This window comes from Phyllobates terribilis, unplaced genomic scaffold (genome assembly GCF_046119375.1).
Source record: "Phyllobates terribilis strain yellow unplaced genomic scaffold, ASM4611937v1 Scaffold_8__6_contigs__length_399053987, whole genome shotgun sequence".
NCBI classification, from domain to species: Eukaryota; Metazoa; Chordata; class Amphibia; order Anura; family Dendrobatidae; genus Phyllobates; species Phyllobates terribilis.
Genome location: NW_027362768.1, coordinates 33,248,916 through 33,276,149, shown reverse-complemented (window position 1 = coordinate 33,276,149; position 27,234 = coordinate 33,248,916). Strand labels below are relative to the sequence as shown.

Here is a 27,234-nt window from a genome sequence, read left to right as displayed (position 1 = left end):
TCATTTTTTTCACTACTCATTACTTCCAATGGGTGAAAAATGCAGAAAAAAACACTTAAAAACGGCTGAGAGAAGTGACATGCTCTATTTTGCAAAAAAAACATGCAAGGCACAAAATCCTGAACCCCAAAAAATCATGATGTGCGAACTAAGAATTCAGGAATCTCATAGACTTTGCTGGTACTGCAAATGCAGCCAAAAACGTGCATAAAAATTACACTGAAAAAACTATGATGTGTAAACATAGCCTTATACAAATCTTTAGCAGACTTTCTACCTCTTTAGCTATGTTTTTTGGTGCAAATGTACAGACCCACAAAGTGCAAATAAAGAATGACCTTTGTTTAATCAGTAAATGTTTTCAGATTAGCCAAATGATTTCCACAGAACTGTTGGGTAACCTATTCATGTTCTGCTCTTGCATTATCAGTAAATGCTTAGTTTCAACAATTGCATAAGAAGCAAGGGTATTTACGATATATGGTGATAAGTTTTTCATTTTATCTCACTGGTACATTCATTTAGCCCTGCAGAGAAAATCAGGACTCTGGAGACATAACTGCTCTGTATTGGGGACCTTAGGATGTCTGTATTACAATTCATCATTCTGCTTCTAGCTGCAGCATCTTGTTGTGCAGCTCCAAAGCCAGAGAATGGTAAGATATCAGCTATCATTTTATGAGCATTTTTTTTTCATGAAGACACTTTACAAGTAAGTTATATGTATTTTTTTTTATGCTGAATTATTTGGTGAATGTCACTTCAATTTTTTTTAGCCATAGTCAGAAATAGAGCCAGGGAGATAGAGAATATGTCCCGTCTTTTCATTTTCCTGTTGGTTTTACATAAATTTATGCATTTGGTTCAAAAATGGTCTCAAAAACTGCAGCATTGTTTCCAAAAAAATGTTTAGTGTGAAACTATCCCAAAGCCTCGTTCACAAGCCTGTGTTTCCAGTACGGATACAAACAGAAAAACTGACCATCACATCCAAACTAGTGTGTATAGGAGCAAGCTTAGACGATAAATCTATGATGAAATATAGCTGCACTCTAAAATGCTAAGAATAATACATTTAGAAAATTGGAACCGTATTTCTGCCATAGAAAATAGGTTAATGCTACATTGTGTACATACGGAATATTGAAAAAATGGAAATGCAGTATTGCTATAGAAAAATTACAGAAAAAAGAAGGTACTTAGCACATAAATTGGCAAATATATGAGAGCTCAACAGTCTTTGACAAGGCGTACCTTATTGTTGGTCCCTAACCTGATAAGTCAAGTCTCCTGGGCTAAAAAGCCTTCAATTTATAGGGAAGGAGGAATCCAGCTAATTAAACCCCCCCTTATTCTGATGAGAGTAGGAGTGCATATGTCATGAGGAGTTTTCTACAAACAGAAAAACTGACTAGCATATCCAAACTAGTGTGTGTGTGTGTGTGTGTGTGTTTGTGTGTATGTGTGTGTGTGTGTATAGGTGCAAGCTAAGTGTCTTCTTTTTTCTGTAATTTTTCTATAGCAATATTTCAGTTAAATTTTTTCAATATTCCATACATTAGGGGTAATAGTTATTTGATACACTGATGAATTTACAAGTTTTCCCACCTACAAAGAATGGAGAGGTCAGTAATTTTTATCGTAGGTACACTTCAACTGTGAGAGAGAGAGACTCTAAAAATAAAAAACAGAAAATCACATTGTATGATTTTTAAAGAATTAAATAGCATTTTATTGCATGAAATACATATTTGTTCACCTGCCAACCAGCAAGAATTCTGGCTCTCACAGACCTATTAGTTTTTATTTAAGAAACCCTCCTACCATGCATTCATTACCTGTATTAATTGCGCCAGTTTGAACTCGATAGCTGAATAAAAGACACCTGACCACACAATCGCACTCTAACCTCTCCACCATGACCAAACCAAAGAGCTGTCTAAAGACACCAGGGACAAAATTGTAGACCTGCACAAGGCTGGGATGGGCTGCAGGACAATAGGCAAGCAGCTTGGTGAGAAGGCAACAACTATTATTTATTATAATAACAACAATTATTAGAAAATGAAAGAAACAAGATCTTGCCTCGTGGGTTAAGGATGATTCTGAGAAATGTCAGGAATCAGTCCAGAACTACACAGGAGGAGCTGGTCAATGACATGAAGAGAGCTGGGACCACAGTCTCAAATATTACCATTAGTAACACACTACGCCTTCATGGATAAAAATCCTGCAGGGCAGGCAATGATCCGAATGACATAGCCAGGGCAACTAAGGAGTGGCTCTGTAAGAAGCATTTCAAGGTCCTGGAGTGGCCTAGCCAGTCTCCACATCTGAACCCAATATAAATCTTTGGAGGGAGCTGAAACTCAATGTTGTCCAGCTACAACCTTGAAACCTGAAAGATCTGGAGAAGATCTGTATGGAGGAGTAGGCCAAAATCCCTGCTGCTGTGTGTGCAAACTTGGTCAAGAACTACAGGAAATGTCTGACCTCTGTAATTACAAACAAAGGTTTCTGGACCAAATATTAAGTTCTGTTTTTCTATAGTATCAAATACTTATTTCATGCAATAAAATGCAAATTAATTATGTAAAAATCATACAATGTGATTTTTTGGGATTTTATTTTTAGATTCTATCTCTCACAGTTGAAGCGTACCTAGGATATAAATTACACACCTCTCCATTATTTGTAGGTGGAAAAACTTGCAAAATCAGCAGTGTATCAAAAACTTCTTTTCCCCACTGTATGTACACAATGTAGCGTTTACCTATTTTCTATGGCAATTATGGGAAGCACGGTGGCTCGGTGGTTAGCACTGCAGCCTTGCAGCACTGGAGTCCTGGGTTCAAATCCCACCAAGGACAACATCTGCAAGGAGTTCTCCCCATGTTTGCGTGGGTTTCCTCCCACACTCCAAAGACATACTGATAAGGAATCTAGATTGTGAACCCCAATAGGGACAATGCCCATAATGTCTGTAAAGCGCTATGGAATTAATGGCGCTATATAAGTGAGTAAAATAAATAAAAAAAGTTATGCAGTTCCAATTTTCCAAATAATTATTCTTAACATTTTACAATGCAGCTATATTTCTCTTAGTTTCCAACATGTGTGCCATCCTTTTTTTTTTTTCATCCTTTTGTGTTGTTTTTTCACAGATGCCATACATAACCATTATAATCTGTGGGGCTGCTCACATGTCCGTGTTTTTACACCAACCATGTGTCCAGACAAAGCACATGGAGACATGTCCATTTTTTTTTTTTGCAGCATGGATGACAAGACCAATACAAGTCTATAAGTTCGTGAAAAACACGTTTAGCACACAGATGGCATCCATGTGCTATCCCTGTGCTGTCCATGTTTAATAGCTTTGTAACTTATTTCTTTCTTTCATAATACTGGAAATACACTGAGGACACACTGATAGTAAAAAGGTACACACGGATGACACATTTATGATACAATGACGAAAAACACTGATGGCACTAGTAACGGTTTGTGGTTAGGTGTGAAGGGGGCCTAAACCTATCTTTTATATCTTTGTTTCCTTTAGGGTATTGTAAGGCGGCGGTGTTCACACCATGCAGTAACTGAGGCAGTGACCCAAGCAAGTCCAACATAAACAGCTTTTATTTCAGCAACTCACGGGTTAACAGAAAGTCCTCCGGTTTGCAGCCGGGTTACCAGAAAGTCCATACACAATGGTTGCCGGGGACAACGGCCACACCGGGCCGCTCAGAGCCTGACAGGTGCAGAGCCTTCCCAGGCAGTGGTTCAACCACCCTCAGTCCTGCTGAGCTAACCTGCTGTGCTCCTAGCAGGTTGCAACATAGAACAACCCTAATAGTTAGTGCAGGAGTTTAAAAGGACCTGTGGCAAGAGCCACTGGAAAACCCGGGTTGGAGGGAGGAGGCCGCCCCACTGCCTCCTGTGACCTCCTCCAAGAAATGAAGGCCCTGCCGGGTTTTACTTAATCTGCCTTAGCCAGGTAGTCTGACCAGGTCATTGCTCACCTTCATTCCTGCATTGCAGCCGCAGCTGTGTGTGTGACTGCAATGCACTCCAATGGATTTAATAGGTCTCTGTACACATTCTGGGGGAGATATAATGTCCCTCGTATACGATCCCGGTCACTGCCTCACATATCCCCCCCCTCTGTTCAAACTTGTGGGGTTGAACATTTGCCACCATACAGGGTGCCCGGGACAGGGCATCCGCGTTTGCTTGCAACTTCCCAGGGCGATGTTCTACAGAGAAACTGAAATTTTGCAGAGACAGGAACCACCTGGTGACTCGCGCATTCCTCTCCTTGGCATTCCTCATCCATACCAAGGGTGAATGGTCCGTCACCAAGCGGAACTGACGCCCGAGTAAATAATAACGTAGTGATTCCAAGGCCCACTTAATAGCCAAACACTCCTTCTCTACCACGCTATAGTTTTTCTCTGCCGAGACAAGTTTTCTACTCAAGTAGGTGACCGGGTGCTCTTCACCATTCACTTCTTGTGACAATACCGCCCCTAGGCCTACCTCCGAGGCATCTGTCTGTACAATGAAGGTTTCACTGAAGTTGGGGCTGATGAGGACCGGCTGTCCACACAGGGCCAACTTCATGGACTGAAAAGCTTCTTCTGCCTGAGGGTTCCACCGAACCATTACCGATATTTTTTTCCCTTCAAGAGATCGGTCTGGGCCGCCGTTCGCCCAGCAAAATTAGGTATAAACCGGCAGTAATACCCAAGGAGGCCAAGGAACGCCCTCACCTGTTTTGTACTTGACGGTTTAGGCCAGTTTTTTATAGCCTCAACTTTATTGATTTGGGGCTTGATAGCTCCTCTTCCTATCACATACCCCAAATATCGGGCTTCCTCTAGCCCTATCGCACATTTTTTGGGGTTTGCCGTTAACCCTGTGGCTCTGAGAGAATCCAGCACTGCCTGTACCTGTGATAGGTGCGTATGCCAGTTGGTGCTAAAGATGATAATATCATCTAGATACGTGGACGCGTACTCCTGATGAGGCTTGAGCACTATGTCCATCAACCTCTGAAATGTAGCCGGGGCCCCATGTAAGCCAAAAGGTAAGACCACATAGTGGTATAGACCCTCTGGAGTTACGAAGGCGGTCTTTTCCTTCGCCGAATCTGTGCGAGGTACCTGCCAGTAACCCTTGGTGAGATCGAGCGTGGTAAAGTACTGGGCCTGCCCCAGTCTCTCAATCTGCTCGTCCACCCGGGGCATTGGATAAAGGTCAAACTTTGACACTTCATTCAAATTCCGGAAATCGTTACAGAAGCATAATGATCCGTCTGGTTTTGGAATCAGTACGATGGGGCTAGCCCACTCACTCCGTGATTCCTCTATGACGCCTAACTGAATCATTTGTTTTACCTCAGCAGTGATGGCTTGCCTTCGGGCCTCGGGTACCCGGTACGGTTTTATTCGTACCCGTACCCCAGGTTCGGTGACAATGTCATGTTGGATAACCGTAGTCCTACCTGGTAGCTCTGAGAACACGTCGGTATTGTGCTGCACCAGCGAGCGAGCCTCCTATCGCTGCTGTTTAGTGAGGGCATCACTTATCCTGACCTCCCCCTCGGATGCTTCCCTGGCTGAAGGTGGAGAATTCTCTGGTGTTATGTCCGGGGTGACGTCTGTAACTAAACACTCTCGATCTTTCCAAGGCTTTAGCAGGTTTACATGGTAAAGCTGCTCAGGTTTCCTCCTTCTGGGCTGATACACCCGGTAATTTACCTCCCCCACTTTTTCTCGAATCTCATATGGTCCTTGCCACTTGGCCATGAACTTACTCTCGGCTGTGGGTACCAGTACTAACACCCGATCACCCTTGTTAAAAGTTCTGACTCTGGCTCTTGTATTATATGTGCGCCTCTGAGCTGCCTGGGCATCTAACAGATGCTCTTTCACGATGGGCATGACCGCCGCGATCCGGTCCTGCATACTAGCCACATGTTCAATTATACTCCTATGCGGAGTTGGCTCTTGTTCCTATGTCTCTTTGGCTATGTCCAACAGACCCCTCGGGTGTCTGCCGTACAATAACTCAAAGGGAGAGAACCCTGTGGAAGCCTGGGGTACCTCACGGACGGCGAACATCAAATAGGGTAACAACATGTCCCAATCCCTTCCATCCTTAGAAACCACCTTTTTTAACAAGGACTTGAGGGTTTTATTGAACCGTTCTACTAGCCCGTCGGTTTGAGGGTGGTACACCGAGGTGCGCAATTGTTTAATTTTTATCAATTTGCATAGTTCCCTTGTCACTTTGGACATAAAGGGGGTCCCCTGATCCGTCAGGATCTCCTTGGGGAGTCCAAGGCGACAGAACATGGCAAACAGCTCCCGTGCAATCAATTTTGCCGAGGTGTGGCATAGTGGTATAGCTTCCGGGTACCGAGTGGCATAGTCGACGACTACCAGTATATGTTGGTGTCCACGGGCGGATTTTACAATGGGTCCAACCAAATCCATTGCAATCCGTTCAAAAGGCACCTCTATCACTGGCAGAGGTACCAATGGGCTACGGAAACTTGCAGTGGGTGTGGTCAACTGACATTCGGGGCAGGATTCGCAGTACCTTTTGACCTCCGCGTAAACCCCAGGCCAAAAGAACCGCTGCAAGATACGTTCTAGCGTCTTTTTTACCCCTAAGTGTCCACCCAGCAGGTGTGAGTGTGCCATCTCGAGAATCGCCCGACGGTACGACTGAGGTGCCACTAACTGATCCACAACCTCGTCCCTGATCTTATCTGTCCTGTAGAGTAACTCACCGTTGATTACCATGCGTGGAAATACAGTATCTGCACCGGGCTGTTGAGCTACGCCATTTATCTCTAACACCCTTTCCCGCGCCTGAGTCAGGGTGGGATCCCGTAGCTGAGCTGTCCCAAACGTGCCCCGGGACACTTTCAACTCGGGGATCGATTGGGTGTCCTCGACCTCTCCTGCCAACACCTCTAAGGGAAACCTATCGGGGTCACACTCTGTCCCTAGGTTGGACTCCCCTACGGCAGGTTCATCGGGCACAGCGTCTGACCAGGAGGTCATAAGCTGCAGGAGGTCATAAGCCTGAGACCGGGCAGATCGGGTATCCACATAGGCCCACGAAAACACATGCTGAGCCCTCACGTATGTATTGACCCCCAGCCGGGCAAGGATCTCACCTTTGAGCCTCTGGTAGTCCCGGGCGTCCTCCTGCCTGAGGTCAAAACAGGCCTTCTGGGCATCGCCAACCAAAAACGGAGCCACCACTTCCGCCCACTGGTCAGCTAGTAGGTTTTCCTGCTCTGCTGTGCGTTCGTAGATGATAACGAAGGCTTCCACGTCGTCCTCCGGTCCCATCTTCCTCAACGCTGATCGAACCTTGTCCCGGGCGTCTCGACGTTCGGGGGCTGATGCCGTCGGAGTCTCGTGCAGGGCATCAATTTGTTGCATCATCAGTTCATTTGTTTTTTGCTGCTGCCGTTGGAGATCCTGGTGCTGCTCCTGCTGTTGCCGTTGGAGACTCAGGAACTGCTCCTGCTGTTGCCGCTGGAGACTCTGGTGCTGCTCCTGCTTTTGCCCCTGAGACTGCATCTGTTGCTGCTGAGTGAGTACCAGCTGCTTAAACAGCTCCTCCATTTTGTCCATGGGGTGGAACTGAAAGGTGGCAGGCCGAATTGTGGTCATGCAGCGGCCGGTGGGGTATGCCTCAGTCACTATGCCCGCATTCTCCACCAAGCTGTAAGGCGGCGGTGTTCACACCATGCAGTAACTGAGGCAGTGACCCAAGCAAGTCCAACATAAACAGCTTTTATTTCAGCAACTCACGGGTTAACAGAAAGTCTTCCGGTTCGCAGCCGGGTTACCAGAAAGTCCATACACAATGGTTGCCGGGGACAACGGCCACACCGGGCCGCTCAGAGCCTGACCGGTGCAGAGCCTTCCCAGGCAGTGGTTCAGCCACCCTCAGTCCTGCTGAGCTAACCTGCTGTGCTCCTAGCAGGTTGCAACATAGAACAACCCTAATAGTTAGTGCAGGAGCTTTAAAGGACCTGTGGCAAGAGCCACTGGAAAACCCGGGTTGGAGGGAGGAGGCCGCCCCACTGCCTCCTGTGACCTCCTCCTAGAAATGAAGGCCCTGCCGGGTTTTACTTAATCTGCCTTAGCCAGGTAGTCTGACCAGGTCATTGCTCACCTTCATTCCTGCATTGCAGCCGCAGCTGTGTGTGTGACTGCAATGCACTCCAATGGATTTAATATGTCTCTGTACACATTCTGGGGGAGATATAATGTCCCTCGTATACGATCCCGGTCACTGCCTCACAGTATGTGCATGCTAAGCTTTTTTTAGGAAATTCTTGAGGTTTTTTTTTAGCAGGTCTGCTTAAAAAACATCTAAAAATGATTTAAATATGCTTTAAAGAGGATCTGTCTCCACATTTTTGCTACCTTATCTGAGAGCAGCCTGATGTAGACAAAGAGAAGGTGCATCCAAGGATGTATCACTTAGATTGCTGGGTGTAGAAGTTCAGCAATGAAGCAGAGTTGAAAACAACCCCCACCACACCAGGCTCTGTATGCACAATGTCTATAGACAATGCACTGCCTATCACAGAAGGGGGCGTGTTGGACTGCTTGGTCAGAGTAATAATTAGCTACTGGTGCTAAAACAACCATTGTAAGCAAACAAAACCACTTGATAAGATCAGCATTGCTACAATCTGTGTTTTAACCCCTTCAGCATGGTGTCTTCAGTTTACATAGCAAAATCCTGCTGATAGGTTCCCTTTAAAGACTTTACCTAGTTATTTCTATTATAAAATCATTTTGCTGGTGTCCAGTTGAGGTTTGAAATAATGCCTGGTGGGGAAAAAAGAAACGGCATGTCTCTTCTTTGAAGCGTCTCTTGATGGAATCTGATCCAAACTAGGCACTGCCTAAACAAAAGGCTTAAAAAAATGCTTCAGAGGAAAACTTCTTCCAAAATCATTTCACAAAATGAAAATCTCCTTACAGAAGGAACATTTCCTAAAGTGATTTTTACTAGTTAACTGGTCGTTTTTTACCTCATCAACATAGCAGAATGAGGCATGTGGCCACAGTTAGTTTTTAGTAAGTTTTTGATGCGGTGCATTTTCTCTGCTGCAAAAATGCATGTTCTTACAGTAGCAGCAAAATTGATGGGATTTATAAAAATCTCATGCCCATTGTGCTTCTTTTTGAATCAGCGTAATCTGACATGGGGTGCAGATTTCAGATCCACAGTATGTCAATTTCTCTTGCGGGAAAGTTTGATGTCTAGATTCTTCTTATAGACTTGCATTAGATGCGGAAAATGTACAGATAAAAAATGCACATGCGTTTTTACTATGTTTCTGTGACGGAAGCACATCAAAACGCATGTAATCTGCACATGACTATTTCAATAAAGTTTTTTCAAAGCCAAATGTCAGAAAGTATCAAAAACAAAGCAGCTTTATTTATAACATGACACAGCAACAGGAGACAAAAACACAGTCACAAATGCTATAAAAATGCACTAAAAAACGCAATGAAAAAAGCATAAGTAACCTAATTTACCTAATAAATGTAGAAATGCAGCAAAAAATTTGCGACATCAAAAACACACCTAAGGCTATGTGCCCACGCTGCGGAAATGAAGCAGAAAATTTCTGCTTCATTTCTGCATGTCCTCTCCCGGATAAACGCACGTGGAATTTCGCACGCGTTTATCATGCGTTTATCGCGCGATTTCCACATGCGGAATTGCTTTGCGTTTTTTATTGCACTGCAAAGGAAATTCTGCTTGCGGAAATGCAAAATTAATGAACATGCTGCAGATTTTTACCCCGCAGCAAAAACGCTGCAGAAAAATCCGCAGCATGGGCATTGAACTTGCGTAATCACATTGGGGACCATGGGGGGCGGATAACATAGCGTTTCACAAGCGTTTGCGCTGCGGAAATTCTGCAGCATATCCGCTTGAAAAACGCTACGTGGGCACATACCCTAAGGCTATGTTTGCACATACAGGATTTGAATGCAGAAATTTCTGCAGCGTTTCTGCATCTATTGGCAGAAAAAAAGCTGGGGGAAAAAACTTGCATTTTGCTGCATTTTTGACGCGTTTTAATGCATTTTTAATGCATTTTTTTTATGCACTTTTGTACATCAATGAATGCGTTTTGGAGCTAAATAAAGATATTTGAAAAAAGAAACCTGGGACATCACTTTAATCCTTGGATTATCGTCAGACCTGGGGTGAGTATACCACAAAAGGTCACAAACTTATATGCTTCCAATAAATATATCACCATCAAAGAAACCTAGGCCATATGCGCCTTGGTTTAAATGGAAGAAAAATAGAAAGACACATAAAATTAATTATTATTTATTTCAACAGTTTAAAATAGAAACAGGATTAAAAAACAAGTGCCCTCAGAATACATAACAAACATATTCCCTTAGCTAAACAAATACAGTAGTGGGGGGCCCTATATCAAAAAGGGTCAAAAAGGTATATTACAACTGTAATAAATATTGTGCACAATTCCTATAAAAAGGGGGCTAATAATGATATAATAATTTGATAATTTAATATCGGTAAATAGTACAACCTGCAGATAAGTAAAGTGCAAATGTGCCTGAAACAGTATCAAAATATGTAAATGAACATATATATATACATACACCCTAAGTCAAATTATAAATAAATATATAAAGTGAAAAAGTGCATAAAGAGATTAGTGCATACAAAAATACACTTGCAGGTGTACCAGAAGAACAAAGGTAGTGCAATGATTGTAATTACATCTTATGCATCCCATTTAGCAAGTGCTAACAACAAGACCTGTCAGGTGGATGCATAGAAATAAAAGCACAGAAGTAATGTGTACACCTCAAAAGAGATTACTTACATAATGACCACCAAGGGAATAGCAAGGGGAGATATGCCGTCCTAAACCCCGACGCCGCCGTTTCGCCTGTAGCTTTTTCAAAGGGGCGCGTTTTAATGCACTTTTTAATGCATTTTTTTATGCACTTTTGTACATCAATGAATGCGTTTTGGAGCTAAATAAAGATATTTGAAAAAAGAAACCTGGGACATCACTTTAATCCTTGGATTATCGTCAGACCTGGGGTGAGTACAGTATATTGGTTAATTTAAATGATTAAAGATTGTGTCTGTTGTATTTAAATTAAAATATTTACTCTGTGTCTGTGTGTCTATTTGACTCTTTACTTTACTTTAATTAGGTTTAGTAACAAAATGGCCTGATTGACACCTTCTCATCACCAAACAAAAGGGCTAGGTGTCAGCTAATCCCATACACCCAATCTCAGTAGCATTTCCATTCAAGTCATTTCTGGGACAGCTGCTATTTTTAGCCTAGGAAGGTGCCATTAGGCAAACATGTTCCCTGACTATTAATAACATCTCACAGCTGTTTTGTTAGCCTCTATTTCCTCCGATCATCAACCAGCAGCACTTTGGACGCAGTGTATTTTCGCTGCTTCCAAAATGCGGTGTTCTAATGTTGCACTTTTGTTGTCAATACTTGCGGATCCACCGCATATAATGACACTTCAATCGGTCAAAATCTTCAGCGTCTCATGTGGCCACAATCAGAAGCCGCTGCAGGTTTGAAGCTGTGTATTTATGCAGCGCCAAACCCACAGCGCCCTGATATTACAGCATAGCGGATGGGATTTTCAGAAATCCCATGCCCACTATGCGTGCATCTGAGGCTGCGGATCACACACGGACACTGACATTCAGCGCATCTTTCAGGACCACAGCATGTCAATTTCTCTTGTGGAGTCGCTAGTGTCCACAACCACAACAGAAATTTGACCACTAGAATCTGCATGGTTCAATGAACACATGCGGATTTACCTGCGTTCAATAGAACGCAGTGTTTTGGATGCAGCAAAAATATGCTGCTTCCAAACGCTGCTACGTCCGGATCATGGGCATATAGCCTAAAAAATAAAAATAAAAATATGGCGTGGGCTCCCGCGTCATTTTCATAACCAGCAGAGGGAAAGCCAACCACTGGGAGCTGATATTAGTAGTCGGGGAAGGGGGCATTAGCCAAAAATGTTCCCTGGCTGTTAATAGCAGCCCACAGCTATTTGCTTAGCATTTACTGGCTAGATTACAGGGGGACCCCAGAAAATAATTGACGTAGGGTCCCCCTATAAAATTTAACCGGAAAAGGCTAAACAGACAGCTGTGAGCTGATATTAATAGCCAGGGAAGGGTTGATGGATACTAGCACCCTCTGCGACTAATAATATTTTAGGAAAGACCCCACTAAGAATTTAAAGACACATATAGCAAGGCCACAGTAATGAGTATGACATGTTCCCATTAGAAAGGAGAGAGTCTGCTCTACAGTTATAGGGTATGCAATGAGTCCAACGGCTGACCAAATTTAGTAAAAGCCCCACTAAGAATTTAAAGACATATAGAGCAGGGCCACAGTAATGACAAATTCCCATTAGAAAGGACAGGATCTCCCATAGTGTTGGCTTATGCAGTGAATGCAAGGGCTGTCAAATATTGGGAAGCACTGCAATGCCCCTTGGAAGAGACTTAGATGGCCTCATAAAAAAATGTTCCCATTAGAAAGGAGCGGGTCTCCTATACTTGTAATGCCCATGCACTAAGTGTATGGGCTGACAAATATTTACCTCTGGGGGGTGTATACATGAACATACTGTATAAAAAATTTTTTTTTAAGGGCATCATAATTTTTTTAAAGGGTGTTTATGTGGGTGTTGCATCACTGACCACGGCCACCCTGGTAATATGGTGGTGGAGAAGAAGGAGGACAAGAGCAAATAGCCAGCGGGTACCCATGTGTGGGTGTGAAAAGGTGCATGGGAATAAACCTCCCAAAAAAAACCCACTGGATTTCAGTTTGTTACGCTGCTATCATTCGGTGGTGTTGAGAAGTCTGGCCCAATCCAGCCCTTGTTCATTTTTATAAGAGTCAGCCTGTTAGCATTTTCAGTTGAAAGGCGGATGCGCTTACCAGTTATAATTCCACCAGCGGCACTAAAAACCCACTCTGATAAAATGCTGGCGGCAGGGCAGGCTAGGACCTCCAAGGCGTAGAGAGCCAGTTCATTCCACGTATCCACCTTGATACCCAATAATTATAAGGCACAGAGGAATCAAGGAGGATGTTGGTATGGTCGGCAAGGTACTCCCTCAGCATCTTCCCAAACTTTGCACTCCTTGTGAGAGTATCCCGCGCCTCAGGGCTCGTGCGATGGGAGGTGCTGAGAAAATTCTCCAAAAGTTTTGGAGGATGGTACATATGTCTGACATCCATGTCCACTCCTGAGGTCTTATGTGTAGAGTCTGAACTGAATACCAACTGCCTTGTTGATGCTGGTACTCAACAACTTCCCTCTTCTGCTCACAAATCCTTCCCAACATCTGCAGTGTAGCGTTCCAACGCGTGGGGACACGACACACCAGTCTGTGAGCCGGAAGCTGAAAACACTGCTGAAGCACGTCAAGGTCGGCGTAAGCTGTAGCTGACTTTCTAAAATGGGCACACAGGCGTACTTTGTCAAACAGATCTGGCAGTTCCGGGTAAGTTTTGAGAAATTTCTGAACTACAAGGTTAAGCACATGGGCCAGGTATGGTACGTGTGTGAGCTCGCCTCGCCTCAGAGCCACCACCATTTTCTGGCCATTGTCACACACGATCTTGCCTGGCTGTAGGTTCAGAGGTGTGAGCCACAGATCTGCCTGCTCTTTCAGAGCTGTCCACAACTCTTCAGCATTGTGCTTTTTGTCACCTAAGCATATTAGCTTCATCACAGCCTGTTGCCGCTTGGCCGAGGCAGTGCTGCAGTGCTTCCAGCTTGTCTGATGTGGAAAATTTGGAGATGGAGGCTGAAGAGGAGGAGGAGGCTGAGGAGGATGAGGTCCAAGAGCTGTAGACTGTGGGGGCAACCCTGATTGACCTAGGGCTTGCGATCCTTGGTTTCGGGAGGACGTGTTCCGTCCCAAGGTCCGACTGGGTCTTTACTTCCACTATGTTAATCCAGTGTGCCGTCGGCGAGATGTACCGTCCCTGCCCAAAAGCATTGTCCATGTGTCCGTGATTAGGTGGACTTTCCCAGTAACTGCATTGTTGAGGGCATGGCTTATGTTTTGGTACACGTGCTTGTGTAATGCGGGGACGGCACCCCGGGAGAAATAGTAGCGGCTGGGGACCAAGTACCGAGGGACGGCAGCTGCCATCAGATTGCGGAATGCTTCCGTCTCAACGAGCCTAAAAGGCAACATTTTGAGCACAAGCAGTCGCGAAATTTGGGAATTTAGTAGTGTGGCCTGTGGGGCATTGGCTGCGTATTTCTGTTTGCATTCCAAGGACTGGGGTATGGACAACTGAATGCTGCGCTGGGACAAGGACGTGGACGTGCTTCCTGATGCTGCAACTTGAGAGTGTGCAATGACAGGGTGCAGGGCAGGAGGCATCTTCGCATGCACCATGCACAGGGGATTGGCTTGCATGCACAACAGCGGAAGAAGCAGTGGTGCCACCCGCAGACACTGTTCCTGGACCTTGGGGTACGGCCCACAAGGTCGGGTGCTTTGCTGCCATGTGCCTGATCATGCTGGTGGTGGTCAGGATGGTAGTTTTGCCACCCCTGCTGATGCTGGACTGGCAGGTGGTGCAAATGGCCTTTTTGGGGTTATCAGCAGAGTCTTTAAAAAACAACCAGACTCTGGAAGACCTAACAGTAGTACTGGCAACTTCCTTCGTGTTGGTGTTACGGGGAACAGTTGCCTGCCTTCTTTCTGTGGCCACAACACTGCTTCTTCTTGCCTTTTTGGTGTGCTCTGCCTCCCTCCCCCTGTGTGCTGCTCTCCTCTCTCTGCATGTCCTCCTGCCAGGTTGGGTCAGTTACTATATCATCCACCACCTCGTCTTCCACTTCGGCACTCTGGTCCTCCTCCTGACTTTCTGACAATTGTGTCTCATCATCGTTCACCTCTTGTGACAATTTCCCACCATTGACTTCATGTGACCATAGCTGCTCAAATATTTGGGCATCACTACATGCGATCTCCTCTTGCCCCGCTTCAAGTGGAACTGGCGAGAGGCCTGAATCTATAAATGGAAAAGTGAACAACTCTTAGGAGTGCGGGATCAGTTGTCTCCGGGCACTCGGCATGGTGGGAGGAAGGAGGTTCAGGATGAGGAATATGTGGTGCAGACTCACAGGTACTGAGACTTGACTGTGTGGAAGACTGGGTGGTGGTGGTGTCTAAGCATTATCTGCTATCCAACCAATAACCTTTTCACACTGCTCTGTGTTAAATAGTTGTTTTCTTCGGTCCCCTATTAATTGGGACAGGAAGGTTGAGCGAGAAGATGTGGGTGTTTGTTGTGGCACAATTTCAGCCAGCCCATGGCCTCGGCCTCTGCTTTAGTGTTGAGCCACCCCCGTAGTGTTCGGGTTTGGTTCGGTTCGTCGAACTGTTCGTCGAACACCTTAGAACACCGTCGAACACCGTTAAAACCAAAGGCAGGCAACCAAAAACACATAGAAACACATAGAAAACACCTTCAAAGGTGTCCAAAAGCTGACAAACTGCTCAGAAGACACTCTCTTTAAAAAAGCCGGCCGGCAATTCAGCAGCGGCATACTCCGATACCCGAAAATTTAGACAAGAAGGAATAGAGCATCACACATAGATTAGATAGATAGAAACATGTCTGTCACATATATAAGAAGTACAGTGACAGTGTTGGTTACTGTACTTGTCATTTAGTGTAAAGGATTTATTAAAAAAAATATTAGTGTTTTCATGCACCGTCTCTTTAAAAAAGCTGGCCGGCAATTCAGCAGCGGTACCCGACAATTTATAACAGAAAGAATAGAGCATCACACATAGATTAGATAGAGAGAAACATGTCAGGCACATATATAAGAAGTACAGTGACAGTGTTGGTTACTGTACTTGTCATTTCGTGTTAAAATAAAGGATTTATTAAAAAAAAATTGGCGTGGGGTTCCCCGTAATTTTAGTCTCTAGCGGAGGTTAGGCAGACGAAATAATTAAAAAAAAATTGATGTGGGGCTTCGCACTACATTTGTGTCCAGCCAGGTACAACTAGGCAGCTGGGGGCTGGAATCCGCAGCGCATGGAGGCCCAAGCTTTCTTCCCCCCCCCCCCCCCCAGCTGCAAATTGCAGTCCGCAGCCACCCCGGAAAATGGCGCGGTCATAGAAGCGCCATCTTCTGGCGCTGTACCCAACTCATCCAGGGCCCTGGTGCGGTGGCTCACTGGGTAATAAAGGGGTTAGGGCCAGCTTGGCATTATCAGCTGGCCCTAAGCCCGAAATTCATTGAGTCACGCCAATATTAGACATGACCACCATGAATTTCTAGTAAAGTATTTAAAAAAAACACAACATCCAGAATAAAGTCCTTTAATTGAAATAAACACACAATTCTTTATTGTTCTAAATAAAACCATACTTACCATCACGCCCATTCCAGCTGAAGCCAATGATCTCCTGCAATAAAAGAAAAATAATAAAGCAACATCATCCTTACCTTTCCATGGTTCCCACGACAGCTTCAGCTCTGCTACATCGAGATGACAGGCTTGACCGCAACAGAACGCTGCCATCCAGCCTGTCATCCCGCAGACACTGAGAAGTGCAGGCGTGCTTGCGCTCCTCAGTGTCTCGCTGTGACTGCATCCAGATGAGCCGAGTTCATGTCCAATGAACTCCGCTCACCTCATGCACGTCACTGACAGCGTGGGAAAATTCTCCTGCACTCAGCGCTTCAGCATGGGAATTCTCCCACGCTGTCAGTGACTTCCATGTGGTGAGCTCATGTCACTTCATGCACGTCACTGACAGCGTGGGAAAATTCTCACGCTGAAGAGCTGAGTGCAGGAGAATTTTCCCACGCTGGCAGTGACGTGCATGAAGTGAGCTGAGTTCATTGGACATGAGCTCACCACATGGAAGTCACTGGTGAGTTCATGTCCAATGATCTCAGCTCACCTCATGCACGTCATGCACGTCACTGACAGCAGGGGAGAATTCTCACGCTGAAGCGCTGAGTGCAGGAGAATTTTCCCACGCTGTCAGTGACGTGCATGAGGTGAGCCGAGTTCATTGGACATGAACTCGGCTCATTTGGATGCCGTCACAGCGAGACACTGCGGAGCGCAAGCATGCCTGCGCTTCTCAGTGTCTGCGGCATGGCAAGCTGGACGGCAGCGTTCTGCAGCGGTCCAGCCTGTTATGTGAATGTAGCAGAGCTGAAGCCGTCGTGGGAACCATGGAAAGGTAAGGATGAGGTTGCTTTATTATTTTATTTTTATTGCAGAAGACATTGGCTTCAGCTGGAATGGGCGTGATGGTAAGTATGGTTTAATTTAGAACAATAAAGAATTGTGTCTTTATTTCAATTAAAGGACTTTATTCTGGGTGTTTGTGTTTTTTTTTAACTTTGACTATGGGGTTAGTAATGGGTGTGTCTTATAGACGCCTCTCCATTACTAACCTGGGCTCGATGTCAGCTGGCATTATAAGCTGACATCAACCCCAGCCCTATTACCCCACTGCCACCGCTACAGGGCAGTGGGAAGAGCGAGGCTAAGTGCCAGAATTGGCGCATCCTATGGATGCGCCATTTCTGGGGCGGCTGACGGCTGGTGTTTCTAGCCTGGGAGGGGGCCAATATTCATGGCACCCTTCCTGGGCTATTAATATCAGCCCCCAGCTGTCTGCCTAGCCTTTGCTAGCTATTAAAATAGGTGGGACCCCACGTCATTTTTGGGGGGGGGGTCCCCCATTTTAATAGCTAGTAAAGGCTAGGTATTCAGCTGAGGGCTGATCTTAGTAACCTGGGAAGCTCCGTGGGTATTACCCCTTCCCAGGCTTCAAACATCTGCCCCAGCCGTCTGCTTAACCTCCGCTAGAGCCTAAAATTACGGGGAACCCCACGCCAATTTTTTTTTTTAATAAATCCTTTATTTTAACACTAAATGACAAGTACAGTAATCAACACTGTCACTGTACTTCATATATATGTGACTGACATGTTTCTATCTATCTAATCTATGTGTGATTCTCTATTCCTTCTATTCTAAATTGTCGGGTACCGCTGCTGAATTGCCGGCCGGCTTTTTTAAAGAGACAGTGCATGAAAACACTAATATTTTTTTTAATAAATCCTTTACACTAAATTACAAGTACAGTAACCAACACTGTCACTGTACTTCTTATATATGTGAGTGACATGTTTCTATCTATCTAATCTATGTGTGATACTCTATTCTTTCGGTTCTAAATTGTCGGGTACCGGTGTATGCCGCTGATGAATTGCCGGCTTTTCATGTTTCACTGGGAGCACTGTTCCCATCGATTTGGGCAATCACTGTAATGCACAACCACCATGGCTGTGGCATTACAGTGAGTGGCAGACAATCCCTGTATGATTGGTGCTCTAAATAACGCCAGACATGCAGGACACGCTTTTGGTGCACGAACAGTTATCGAACATAACCTCGAACAGCCGAATTTTTTGCAAATCATTCGGGTTCGTCAAACAACTCGAACGCCGCCCAAAACAGCTCGAATTTGAGATTGGCGAACAGTTCTAGTCGAACACCGCTCATCTCTACTCTGCATGCACCATTACCATCGCGTCCAGTTCCCCTTCCCTTGCCACGTGCCTTGCCCATTTTAAATGGAGGACAATATCTTCCACGCTCACTGAAAATGACAGAATTTGGAGCGAACTTATATATGATCCATGTGACAGACAAACCACAGTTTTAAATAGCTGGCCTGTAGTTAACTATTTTTAACAGCAAACTGGTGTCAATAGCTTATACTGGGGTTATTCCTCACTGCATTTGCCAAATGCTCCATAACAATTATATATAGCAGAGGGGACAGGGGACCAATTCACAAATGCTTATGAGCCATCGTCATGAAACCCCAGTATACACAGTCAAAAGCCTTCTCCACGTCCACTGACAACAAACCAAATGGCTGTAAAGAAGATTTCGCACTAGCGATGAGAGAAATTGTTTTATTAACATTATCTCTGGCTTCTCTCCCCTGTATGAACCCCATCTGATCTGAATGAATTATTGAGGGCAAACGAGGTGCCAGTCTACTGGCAAGAATTTTGGAGAAAATATTGATTTATATGTTAGGTCTATAATTAGAGACTATCGAGTGATCTTTCCCAGGTTTTGGTATTACTGTGATGTGGACTTCTAAGGATTTCAGAGCAAAAGGAGAAGAATCGGAGACTGAGTTAAATACCTTTTAGTAATAAAAGGGGAGAAGATTTCCAAAAATGTTTTAAAAAATAGCGATGTTAACCCGTCTGGGCCTGGACTCTTACCCGCTGTTGTGTTTCTTATTGCATTGTCAATTTCTGTTAAGGAGAATTGGCCTTCTAACTGTTCAATGGCTTCATTATTTAAATGGGGGATAGCTGTTTCCTCTATATACTGGTCAATCCGTTGTTGAAAGATCTGAGGGTCCAGATCTGAAAGTTAACCTTCTATATTATACTGTATAACTTGGAATAGTAATTACTCATTATATCCCAATATTTCAACTGGGTTATGTGTATCTTTCCCCCCTTGTCCATGCATTTTGGAGAAAAAAGTCATTTGATTACGTGGATGTAGTAACCGTGACACGGGTCGACTACATTTTTTGGCAAATTATAAAGAAATTTTCGAAATTGGTTTTTATATCTCAGGAATTTTTCATTTAGGAGGGATCTCAATTCTTCCCTATAATTTGTTAGATCTGCCATTATTGCAGGCGAAATATTATTCTTATGGACTGATTCAAGCTCTTGTATCTTTTTAAGCTCAGAGACCTTGAAAGCTTTCTCTCTTTTTAGATGAGTACCATGTTTAATTAGTGTTCCCCGAATTATGCACTTAAAGGCCTCCTACTGCAATGGTAAAGTGGTAGTGTCTCATGAATGAATGAACAGAAAGAGATCAATTGTGTCTTTGATATCATTTACACAGATATTATCTTTAAGCAAATTATCGTTTAATCTTCACATCCAAGGACGATTTGAACTATTGAGAAGGAGTAATGTTTAAAAAGATAGGAATGTGATAAGACCAAAGGAAGCTACTTATTGCGGATTAAGGCTGCCATGATAGTGCATGGTGGCTAATCAAAAAAAAGTCATTCCTGCTGTAAGAATCGTGTGGAGAAGAATAAAAAATGTAGTCTCTACCTTTTGGGGTTCAAAATCCACCAAACGTCAGATAGCCGGAGGAGGTGCCGATCTTTCTTCAACAATGCTAATTGCCTGAGAGGAACTGCCCCCAGCCCCGCAGTGGTGTCTACTAAGGGATTCAGTGTGAGATTAAAATCTCCACCCACTACTATAACACCATCTGCAAACTCTTATAAAACTTTTAGGAAAGAGCAGCATTCCATAACTTGACCTTGATTTGGTGCATACCAGCCAGCAATAGTATATAAAGTTGAATATATTTCATTTTTAGAATGATGTACCGTCCCTTTGTATCGAGATGCATGTCTACAATTGTATGGGCCAGAGAATTTTGGATAGCTATAGAGACACCCCCTCGATCGAGATTTTGTGTTGATGCTGTGAAACGATTTGGTATAGTAACAGTCTCTAATATTAGGAACATGATGTCACGGGTGTGTCAGAAGTGACAGTCAGTCGTCCTACAGTTGGTTGCAGGAGATCTCTACGTTTGGCATTACAGACACATTCTTAGTTTCTGTAATGCCTTAGAGTCTGTCTCATACCTGCTGTGTGCCAGAGAGGTGCTGGCAATATTCATTACCCCTTGTGAAGGCTTGAGCAAGAGCAGTACTTCTTTCTCTTTGGTGCTAGAGGATGTATACACATTTGTCTGGAGTCGAATAAAGCTAAGCAATTTTCCCTTGTTTGTCCCCCCTTGTTGTCTTTAGTGTTTAGTGGGGATCAACTAGTGCTCATCCCCTCCCTTCCCATGCACCCCTCAGGGTGCTCAAAACCACATTCAAGAACTTTATTAACCCTTCAGGTGCTTCACAGGAATTTTTGGAATGTGGAAGAAAAAAATGAACATTTAACTTTTTTCACAAAAATGTTACTTTAGACCCAATTTTTTTTATTTTTGCAGGGTAACAAGAAAAAATGGACCCCAAAATTTGTTGTGCAATTTCCCCTGGGCACGCATATACCCCATATGTGGGGAAAAACCACTGTTTGGGTGCACGGCAGGGCTCGGAAGGGAAGGAGCGCCATTTGACTTTTTGATTGTAAAATTTGCTTGAATAATTAGCGGACTCCATGTTGCGTTTGGAGAGCCCCTGATGTGCCTAAACAGTGGAAACCCCCCTCAAGTGACCCCATTTTGGAAACTAGACCACCCATGGCATCGATCTAGATGCATAGTGAGCACTTGGAACCCCCAGGTGCTTCACAAATTGATTCGTAAAAATGAAAAAGTAGGAAAAAAAAACCACTTTTTCATTTTTACGAATCAATTTGTGAAGCACCTGGGGTTCCAAGTGCTCACTATGCATCTAGATAGGTGCCTTGGTTGGTCTAGTTTCCAAAATAGGGTCACTTGTGGGGGAGCTCCAATGTTTAGGCACACAGGGGCTCTCCAAACGCAACATGGTGTCCGTTAACAATTTGAGCCGATTTTCCATTCAATTTGTTAGCGGACACTATGTCGCATTTGGAGAGCCCCTGACATGCCTAAACAGTGGAGCTCCCCCACAAGTGACCCCATATTGGAAACTATACTCCTCAAGGATTTTATTAAGGGGTATAGTGAACATTTTGAACCCAGAGGTACGACACAGAATTTGATAACATTAGGTCATCATATTGAATAAGTTGTCATTACTCTTGAGCGCAAGTGCTCGCTACTTGAGTTTGCATCAGGTACTCAGGTAAGCACCATGTATCATGGGTGCTCAAGTGAAATGCTCGAGTCCCCGCCCGCATGTTTCACGGTTATTAGGCACCCCAAAAAAACATGCGGGGACCGCTCGTGCATGGCAGGCAATCCCCGCAAGGTTCTTTTGGCCGCGAAGCATATGGGGCGGAGACTCGAGCACCCGCGATACTCGGTGCATACCCGAGCACCCGATGCAAACTCAAGTAGTGAGCACTTGCGTTCAACACTAGTTGCCATATCGTCATCTTCTTTTTTTTTTTTTACTTTTGGAAAAAAAAAACAACCCCAACTCTAACATTAGCACAACCCCAACCCCAGCAATAGCGTTTATTTTTTATGCCGTTCCTAGTGCGGTATAAGTGATTAGATGACTTTATACTTCGGGTTGGTGCGATTACAGAGATACCAGTATCATATCTGGTTTTTATGATTGACAGCTGTCACACACTAAAAGACACATATTTTGTAAAATCTAGTTTTTGCATCGCCATATTTTGAGAGCTATAACTTTTCCATATTTTGGCCGACAGAGTCATTTGACAGCTTGTTTTTTGCGGAATGAGTTGACGTTTTTATTGGTGCCACTTTCAGGCATGTGACATTTTTTGATCGCTTTCTATTCAGCTTTTGGGAGGCAGAATAAACAAAAACCAACAATTCAGGAATTGTGTTTTTTTTACATTTTTTTATTCTACTCTGCGTGTGGTAAAATTGATAAAGTAGCTTTATTCTTTGGGTCAGTACGTTTACAGCGGTACCACATTTATACAGTTTTTCTATGTTTTGGCGCTTTTACACAATAAAAGCTATTTTATAGAAAAAAATATTTTTTGGAATCGCTTTATTCTGAGAGCTATAACTTTTTGATTTTTTGGATGATGGAGCTGTGTCACAGCTTGTTTTTTGCGGGACAAGATGACATTTTCAGTGGTACCATTTTTATTTATATTCGTCTTTTTGATCGCGTGTTATTCCATTTTTTGTTTGGCAGTATGATGATAAAGCATTGTTTTTTGCTTCTTTTTTTTTTTTTTTTTTTACAGTGTTTACTGAAGGGGCTAACTAGTGGAACAGTTTTATAGGTCAGGTCGTTACAGACGCGGCGATACCAAATATGTGTACTTTAATTGTTTGTTTGTTTTTTTTTCATAATAATATTTATTGATGGGTACATTATATTTTTATTTTTAGTGGATTATTTTTTTTATTTTTGTTTAATATTTTTACACATTTTTTTAAATTTTTTTTTTCACTTTCTGGGAGTTTTTTTACTTTTTTACTTTGTTGCACTGTGGAACTTTCACTTTTTTCATTCTGATCGCCTGAACAGCATAGGGATGGAGCACCATCCCTGTGCTATGCAGGCAGTCAGCGCTACACAGTGATAAGAATGTTTGGTCGTGCACTGCACATGACCAAACAATCTTCCTGCTGTCTGTTGACCCTGATGTTGTCATGACGACATTGGGTCATCATGGCAACACCCGGGAAGCCGCGGCAGTCAGCGCTGGAGGCCAGAAGAGGAGGTGAGTATACCGATCACCTCCCCTAAGCCACCGCAATGCTGCGATCGACTTCGATCGCAGCATTGCGGGGGTTAATGTGCCGGGAGTGGTGCGCGATCGCAATGACGTACTAATACGGATCAGGCTCTTAAAGCCCAGGGCACAGACGCGTATTAGTACGTCATGGGCTTAAAGGGGTTAAGGAGGCCTGTAAACTGTATATTGAACTTCATCCTTATTCCTCTGGAAATGAGGAGCAACGGGTTGGAATTGTGATCTCTCTACTGCAGGGAGATCCTTAGTCGTGGGAGTTTTCTTTACCGCAGGACTCGGTTTGTCTCCAGTCTGTGAAGGGGTTTTTTGGGGCTCTGGTCCTCCTCTATGATGACCCTGACCAAGTCACCTTGGCTGAGTCTAGGCTATGTCACCTTCAGCAGGGGAATCAGTCAGTGGAGACATACAGTTCGAAATTCCGCATATGGGCAATGGATTCCAAATGGAATGACTCAGCCCTTAGAAGTCAATTTTGTGAGGGGCTTACTGAAAGGTTGAAAGATACATTGCCAGTATATGAAACCCCTCGGTCTTTGGAGGCTCCTGGGGATAGATGGGTGAGACAACCTTCTCTGCGGCCTTCTTGTCGTGGTTGTGTACCTCTGCCGTGGGAGAGGTCTGGGGGTGAACAAGTACTGGGGAAGGTGGAGGAAACCTTGCAGTTAGGGGGTGTCTCTGCATCATACATCTCCCTGGAGATTCACAAGAAAAAAGGCAAATGTTTATTTTGTGGGAAAAAGGGACATTTTGTTGTGACCTGTCCTTCAATTCCTAAAAAAAGGCGACTCAATTAACTCTTGGTAGTCTGTAGTTGGATAAACAAGGGGTACAATTGTGGCCAACCTGCAGCTCCCGCTTTGTCCTGACAGCAGAGATGGTGCTAGACAACAAAATCGAGAAAGTTTCTGTGTTTGACAGTGGAGCCGGAGTCAGCATGGTTGATGCTGAGTTTGTGAAAACTCATGGTCTTGCTTACTATACTTTAGCTAAACTTATTTCCATCTTTGCCATCAACTCGGCGCCACTTGCACAGAAAGTAAAACTGAGGGTGGGGTCAGTTCATTGTGAAATAATCCCTTGCTATGTCGTGGACAATCTTCCCATACCTATTGTTTGGGGTATTTCTTGGCTTGCTAAACATAATCCGTTGGTGGATTGGCAAGCCAGGGAGATTATTGAATGGGGAGATTACTGCCATGAGAACTGTTTAGGTATTTTCCTTGCTACTGTCTCTACGGAAATATTACCTGCTTTTCTGTCTGTTTTTCAGGACTCATTGTGCATATGACTGTCCTTTTAACCTGACCCCCAGAGCTCAAGTACTGAAGTCCAGACTGTATAATCTTTCTGGCCCTGAGAGACAAGCCATGAAGCATTTCATTGCGGAAAGTCTGGAGAAGGGACATATGAGACCCTCATCTTCGTTCATGGTGGCAGGGTTCTTCTTTGTGAAGAAAAAAGATGGCGGTCTATGTCCCTGTTAAGATTTCTGGGAATTAAATCAAATTACCATCCGTTATCCATACCCTCTTCCTCTGATTCCTGATTTGTTCAGCCAAGTTGTAGGAGTGTTAGGGTGAACAGTTTGATATGTTCACTAGTTGCCTGCTCCTGGCCTAATGAATATGATCAAGTGCATGCAAGAAAGAATAACATCAGACACACAATCGGATGTAAGCTCTCCTTGATCACCTATGGTACAGCTCCAAGTCAACCCGAACATAGACTTATATGAACTCTGTAAAGGGGCTCAGTTAACCCTAGAATGGGAGTAACCGGATGTTTTATTTGGTTAATGGATTGGGCAATGGGCAAGTCCATGGGCGGATCCATGAGGTCATCAGGGTGGGTTGGTCCATGAGGTCATCAGGGGGGTGTGATCTCGATCGGGTGTCTCCAAGCGACGTGTCACTCTGTGGTTGCTTAGTCCTTCTATAGAATTCAGCTTCCTCCTGGAACTTCCTTGTACGACAGGGTGTAGTCATAAATAAAGTCTCCACCTTTTCCACATGAACAGCAGGATGTAGTCATAGGTCCAGTCACCATCTTGCATACCAGAGCATGGTGTGATGAAACAGGAAATGGCAGCCATCTTTTGATCAAAAACAAGCTTATGTAAGGTAAAATACACTCTCTATGGGTCTTTTCTCTCAATCTCCTAGGTCTTGAGGTTAATTAAGTATTTGATCCTATACCTCTCCTCAACAGGAGCTAAGCTATTCTCCAAGTTGGATTTAAGGGTAGCCTACAATCTGGTTAGAATCAGAGAAGGGGACGAATGGAAAACAGTGTTCAATACCCTGGAAGGACATTTCGAGAGTCTGGCTATGCCTTTCAGTTTGACCAATGCACCTGCGGTATTCCAGCATTTCATAAATGATGCTTTCCATCATTTGGTGGGGAGGTTTGTGGTGGTCTATCTGGATGATATTTTGGTTTACTCACCTGATTTAGAGACACGTCGGGGGCATGTTAAGCAGGTGCTCCAGATATTAAGGGATAGCAAACTTTATGGCAAACTGGAAAAATGTGTTTTCACTGTTCAGGAGGTGCAGTTTTTGAGGTACTTGTTGTCATCTTCGGGTTTTCGGATGAATCCGGAGAAGATCCGTGCAGTCCTAGATTGGGACCGTCCCAAGAACCTGAAGGCTCTACAACATTTTCTGGGCTTTACTAATTTTTACAGGAAATTCATCCAAAATTACTCTGAAATTGTGAAACCCCTTACTGACATGACTAAGAATGGGTCTGATTTTTCCAAGTGGTCAGATACCTCCCTCCAGGCTTTTTCTTCCTTAATGAATCATTTTGCTACTGCACCTATATTCAGTCAAGTCGATGTTTCCCAACCCTTTATTGTGGAGGTTGATGTGTCGAATGTCGGGGTTGGGCCTGTGTTGTCTCTGGGTCCGTCCCCTGGCCCGATATTACAGAAAGGGGTATTGATTTTGGCACTGTATCCTGAACTGGAGGATAAGGTGTTGGAGGCTTAGGGGGATGCCCCTGCCTCCTGCCCTTCAGGAAGGTTATTTGTTCCATCTGAAACTCCGTGCTTGCTGGGCATGACGGTGGTAAGGCAACCACGGACCTCCTCTCTAGTCATTTTTGTTGGCCGGGATTGCATCGGGATGTGATTGAATATGTAGCTGCTTGTAGTATTTGCGTGCTTTCTAAGGTTTCACATACCCTTCCGTCTGGTACTCTTCTTCCGCTACCTATCCCTAGTAGGCCATGGACACACTTGTCCATAGATTTTTTTACTGACCAACCAGTTTCTGCAGGCAAAACGTTGGTTTTGGTGGTTATAGATAGGTTTAGTAAAATGGTTCACTTTGTCGCATTACCTCCACTTCCTTTTGCCCAGACACTTGCTCAGGTGTTCATAAATGAGATTGTGAAGCTTCACGGAGTTACCTCCGATTTGGTCTCAGATTGGGGGACCCAGTTTGTTTCCAAGTTCTGGAAGGCATTCTGTTCTTGACTGGGGGTGCAGCTGTCCTTTTCCTCTGCCTTCCACCCTTACTCGAATCGACAGATCGAGCGTGTCAATCAGAATTTGGAGACCTACCTCAGGTGTTTAGTCTCTAAAAATCAGCAGGATTGGGCATCCTACTTGCCGCTGGCAGAATTTTCCATTAATAATCATCGTCAAGAATCCACTAGCTGGTCACCGTTCTTCGATGCCTAC

General features: G+C 44.2%; 1 protein-coding gene across 4 annotated transcripts in view; it reads left to right on the top strand.

Moving 5' to 3' along the window:
• Nucleotides 1-411: 411 nt before the first annotated feature.
• The window catches only part of LOC141156682 (coagulation factor XIII B chain-like), a 784,153-nt gene continuing 757,330 nt past the window's right edge, over nt 412-27,234 (top strand). For 3 of the 4 annotated variants that reach the window (XM_073642930.1, XM_073642929.1, XM_073642931.1), the window contains exon 1: nt 412-656. In XM_073642930.1, coding sequence (XP_073499031.1) covers nt 584-656 — 73 coding nt within the window. In that variant the 5' untranslated portion in view covers nt 412-583. The remainder of the gene's footprint in view (nt 657-27,234) is intronic. The other variant, XM_073642932.1, reaches the window with a different exon arrangement.